Source organism: Meleagris gallopavo, chromosome 20, assembly GCF_000146605.3.
Source record: "Meleagris gallopavo isolate NT-WF06-2002-E0010 breed Aviagen turkey brand Nicholas breeding stock chromosome 20, Turkey_5.1, whole genome shotgun sequence".
Lineage (NCBI taxonomy): Eukaryota > Metazoa > Chordata > Aves > Galliformes > Phasianidae > Meleagris > Meleagris gallopavo.
The window spans coordinates 9,912,654-9,917,653 of NC_015030.2; the positions used below are offsets into that span (position 1 = coordinate 9,912,654).

A 5,000-nucleotide genomic window follows, 5' to 3' on the forward strand; every position below is an offset into this window, starting at 1 on the left:
CCGCGCGGCTCTGGGTCGGGCTGCATCCGATTCCGTGGCCTCGGGGAACGGCGCCTGCCGCTCGCCTCCTGCCCGATGGTTTCGCTGTGAGCCGAGTTCCCAACTCCTCCTTCCGCCTCCTGCAGGGCTGAGGAGCAGGACGAGGCCTGGAGCTGCATCCCCTCACCGGTGGCTAATACCCTGGTGTGGGCCGTAATAAACCATTTAAGTGCTGCATTAAAAGCACTGCAAAATGGGATATAGCAAAATACCACTGGTCAGCTCTGGAGTAACATGAACTGCACTTCTAGAAATGCCGTTTTTCAATGGCTTTTCTTCTCCTACTTTGTTTTAAATAGTACATTTCAGAGATATTTGTGTTTTTCTGGATTTTCTTTCATTTCATAGCCACTTGTCTTCCTGATGTTGCATCCTTACAGTAATTTAGTATTATCCTTGTATTATTTACCTTGGACTGTGGTGTATCTTTAACATGAAAACTGTATTCAAAATGAGGGAGATGCATTCAGTAACACAGTGGCTTTTCTCTCTTTATCCCCTATGCTCCATTGCTGAACTTCAGTCACAGAAGAAGAAAAGGAGTGTCAAGGCGTGAGCGCTGTGACACCCCCAGCTGCTGCCAGCTGCCCGGCCGCCCCGCCATTCCCTCACAGCTGTCCAGATGAAAGCCCCCCGCACAGCTCAGCAGAGTCTCCGAATGAAAGCACTTCCATCTCTCCAGCTTCCCAGAGCGAAATCAGTCCTCGTTCCTCAGCAGCTCAGGTTGAAAGTGTGTGCGCATCCACACCGTGCTCCAGTGAGAGCCCTCCTGCTGCAGCACAGCTGCCCGTCCTGCCGGCTGTGCCCTCAGCTGCAGAATGCACAGAGCTGGGGCTACAGAGCAGCTCCTGCCAGCCCCCAGCACACAGCTCTGCTCTGTTTGTGCCGGCAGCACCCAGCCAGGCTGCGCTGCTGAGCGGCCGCCCACCGCCTGGGCCTGCACCTGCATTTCAGCCCTTCTTCTTTACTGGAACTTTCCCATACAGCATGCAAGGTAACAAAGGGGAATTTTCATCCTTCTGTTGCACTGTTCCATGTTTTTGTTACTGGTGAAGTTAAAGATTCGTTCCAGTTTCACAATGTTGACCAGAGGTGGGGACGTTGATTTGTTTGGCCACAAATCTACAGATGATACACAGAACTTTTTTAACTGTTGTACTGTATCTTAAACACAGTGATGCTCTGCACACTCCATTCCTTTACTCAGTCGTTACGACCAAGCAACAGAAAACCTCAAATTTTGCACAATATGACGTAGCACAGAACAGAGCACGGGTAGTTTGGTGGCAGCAGGGGGGGTCAGACTGCCAGCACTGCCAGCGTGCGCCTTTCAGCTGCAGCTGCTCTGAATGAACGCTTCCCTTCATTGCGCAGTGAGGTAACAGACACTGCATTGTACAACCTGAGCTCAAAAGATAATTGTAGTATTGTAGTTTGGTTTTCTTCAGTTGTTAGGGAAATAATTAATCAGTTTTTGTTGTTTTAAATCAGAACTTGTGCTTAAGGTGAGAGTGCAGAACCTCAGAGACGACGACTTCATTGAAATTGAACTGGACAGACAGGAGCTGACGTACCAGGATCTGCTCAGAGTGAGCTGCTGTGAGCTGGGCGTTAATCCTCAGCACGTAGAGAGGATCAGGAAGCTACCAAACACAGTGCTGAGAAAGGTAGGAAGTGGAGGGGGGATGATTTGACTGTGTGCTTTGCAGGCACCAGAAAAGATATTTCTGTAAGTAATCAGCAAAGTGTAACATGTTAAAAAACAAAACCGACTTAAGCTCACAAACTTGAAAGGAACAGCGGACTGGTCCTGCACCTCACTTCAAATATTGTCAAAGAAAGCCATTATTCCAGCTCCTCAAGCACATAAAATGTTAGATCTATTTCTTTTTTAATATATCAGGGTTCACTACTGTACTACTACCATGGTTGCCGTGTAGGGCTTCAGTATTAGCTTGTTTAAGGAGAAAAATACAAGGGGAAGAAATACCAAAAATTGGTATTTGCATAATTTATAGACAAGCCTTTAACAAACAAGCATTTCTTATGGTCCCAAGAGATAGTTCTGTAGTTTGTAAAGGAAATGTGTTTGGGCCCAACTCTCAGTTCAGTTACATAAACGCAGTCAAATGATAACAAGGTTCAAGAGAACAAAACCACGCTTTGAGAGCACGTACTGATAGGGCTGCTTTTTGTCCATCATGTGTTCCTGTCATCACATCTAAACTTCCCCAATTTTAGTTTTCACTTTCTTTAGCTACTGTAAGTATGTGCCAAGTATGGCCGGGTGTGCTGAGGGGCAATGCTGTTCTGTCTTTGTAAGGACAAGGACGTTGCCAGACTGCAGGACTTCCAAGAGCTGGAGTTGGTTCTTGTGAGAAGCGACAGCTCTCCCTTCAGAAATGCTGCATCAGCTTTGACTGAGAGACCGTGCTACAACAGCAGAGCCTCAAAGCTGACCTACTGAGTGCCCGCTGCAGCCTGGAAGCACAACGGTTACACACTGCTGCCTTTTGGAGGCAGCAAACAGGCATCTGTGAGACCTTAAGTTATTGTTAGGGCTAATATTTTAACTAATAATCTATCTTTGGTATTTAATATCCCCCTTTGTCTTTTTTTTTACTTTTGATACTATATTCAGATAATTCAGGATACCTCATTTGTATACTAAGATCACATGCTTCTGGTGCAGTTCTTTAGTTGTATGTAGCAACAGAGGGCAGCAAGGAAATTCTGCAGAGCACTCCCTCTCCTTGAACCAAGCAGGAGATATAGGAAAAGACAATCAGGAAACAGCAGTGTCTGTAGGCATGTTTGTGTGTGTATACATGTAAAGAATTTCCTGATTAAGTTAAATTTCAGAGTGTATTTGGTGCACAGCCAGCAGCTGCTCTCTGGAAACAGAGGATGTGCAATTCCTTAATCTCTTCCCCCTTCATGAAGTTTAACCAAGATGTCACTGTTACTCATTTTTCCTCTTTTCCACAGAATTTTAAGTGCACGTATTGAACACCGCTTTAATACCAAGCAGTATTTGTTTTCATTTGAGAAACAACTTTCATATCCACGTTGAGGCCCAGGCCTGCAGTGCAGGAATAACATGGACAGTAACCTGTTGAAGAGACAGGAGCAGGCACTGCTTTGGGAATTGTGCCAGCCAGCCCGAGGCACCTGCACTCCAAACACAACCGCACCTCAATAGTAGCACAGTTCTGGGACGTCTTTCCTTGCCCCATCTTGCTGTGGTCCAGACCCTGCAGCTGGCAGCACGATGCCCTGCGCCCATCCTGGCTCCCAGCCCCACTCTGCAGTGCAGTGTCCTTGGAGGGACGCTGCTAACAGCACACGGTTTAGAGAACAGCACTGAAGAGGCACCTGAGACTCCTCTGTTCAGACTTTCTGTTAAGTTACTTGGGCTTAAAACTCCTGCTTAGTGGACTGAAAACAATTACTCTCCTTTCCCCCTGTTCCCTATCACTACGAGTGCACTGACTATCCCTCTATCCAGGAGCTAAAGTCCAGACCCGACTCCTCGTAAGCTAAAGACACAAGGAAATAGGAATTCCCAACTTGGGCTCTCACTTTATTCTTAGGAAAGGCACTTTTACCATAGCAATTACATATTCATCTTTATGAGATAACTTGGAGACTAGCTCAGATGATGTGCAATAACTGCTCAAAACCTATACTGGGTGTTATTTACTTTCTCTCAGCTCCTGTATTTAAGGTGTCACTGTGAAGACTGCCTCTACTAACTACTGAACATGTAGCTGTAGGAGCAGCTGGTCTTAAAGCTTTCTTTGCTCTGGTTTCTACAAGGAATAACTGTTAACGTGAGGAGACTAAAACTTTGATTGTGATTTGACTGTGATAAGAAGTCTATGCATTCAGAGAAATATTTTTGTATATTTTATGCAGTTTGATAAACTCTAAGGCACACTACTTCAGGGTTATTTCCTTTTGCTTTCTTTCAACAATAAACTTGTTAACAACAACTGAAACAAACTACAGAAGTTACTGTTCTTCCAACAGCTGTTGTTAGTGCTACAAACTTACACTGAACTGAGCTCCATGAAGTAGGGATGTTTCCCTGCCCAGACATCTGCCCCAGGGGGAGGGCAGGACAACAGAGGACAGAACCAGTTTGATGTTTCAGCACCATTTTGAAAAAAACAATGATAATAAAAAATAAATAAATCACACAGCAGTACATTTTTAAACGAGAAATAAAAGTCATGTCAGGATGCCAAATCACAGAACAACTGAACATCCAAATTAATGGACTAAGCTTGAAGACACAAGCAGATTTATTAGGAAATAAAAACTTATTTACTACTAAATGTTAATGACAGAGACCATCAAATTTGTAACAGAAATTCAAAGATACTTTATTTCCATTTTTCGTATATCAAGAAGCTAGGAATACCTTAGTTGTAAAAATGGGATTCGTTTTAGTTCGATTCACACAAATACTAAACATTTATTTTTGTGTTTTAAAGTCCAAGAATGAAAACTTGCAATTAAACACTGAGCAAGCCATGTGTTCAGGTTATGTTGGTTTCTTATCTTAAAAAGTCTTAAAGGAAAAAAAAAAAGATACAGGACTTATATTCTCAGTAGCATATACGCTATCAACACATCTTTCTGAGCTCTGGGAGGAAAAACCAGTCCTGAATTTAATTTTATAAAAAAAAAATTCTAACTCAACTTATATTTTTCTACGCCACTACAGCTTTCTTTCACCTCATTTTAAAGCAGATCTTCACGTTAAGCTGTCTTCCGCCGTCTTCGCAGACTCTTCACGTAGCAGTCCTACAATGCAAAATGTTGGGAAAGCAGACAATTAGGCAACGCAAAGAGCATTCTGTTCACCAGCTCTATTCTGGCCCAGTTGTTAGCTGTCATCTTAACGCTACAGAAATGTCAACACTGAACAACGCTGGCTTTAAAAGCAGTAACGT

At 43.8% G+C, this 5,000-nt stretch overlaps 2 protein-coding genes across 6 annotated transcripts in view; one reads left to right on the forward strand and one right to left on the reverse strand.

Annotated features, from left to right (window-relative positions):
* Positions 1 to 555: 555 nt before the first annotated feature.
* Positions 556 to 4,034, forward strand: LOC104913824 (ankyrin repeat domain-containing protein 40-like; the record flags this gene model as incomplete). Its single annotated transcript, XM_031556359.1, has 3 exons — positions 556 to 1,033; positions 1,531 to 1,706; positions 2,363 to 4,034. Coding segments are annotated over 3 exons (798 nt in total), but the record flags the coding sequence as incomplete, so codon positions are not given.
* Positions 4,035 to 4,328: 294 nt separating this feature from the next.
* The window catches only part of LUC7L3 (LUC7 like 3 pre-mRNA splicing factor), an 11,580-nt gene continuing 10,908 nt past the window's right edge, over positions 4,329 to 5,000 (reverse strand). For 3 of the 5 annotated variants that reach the window (XM_019621789.2, XM_019621790.2, XM_019621791.2), the window contains one exon: positions 4,329 to 4,851. Coding sequence is in view for 1 of the 5 variants with exons in the window: in XM_019621790.2 (XP_019477335.1) it covers positions 4,839 to 4,851 (13 nt within the window). In the remaining 4 variants the exon portion in view is untranslated. The other 2 variants (XM_019621792.2, XM_019621788.2) reach the window with 1 other exon arrangement.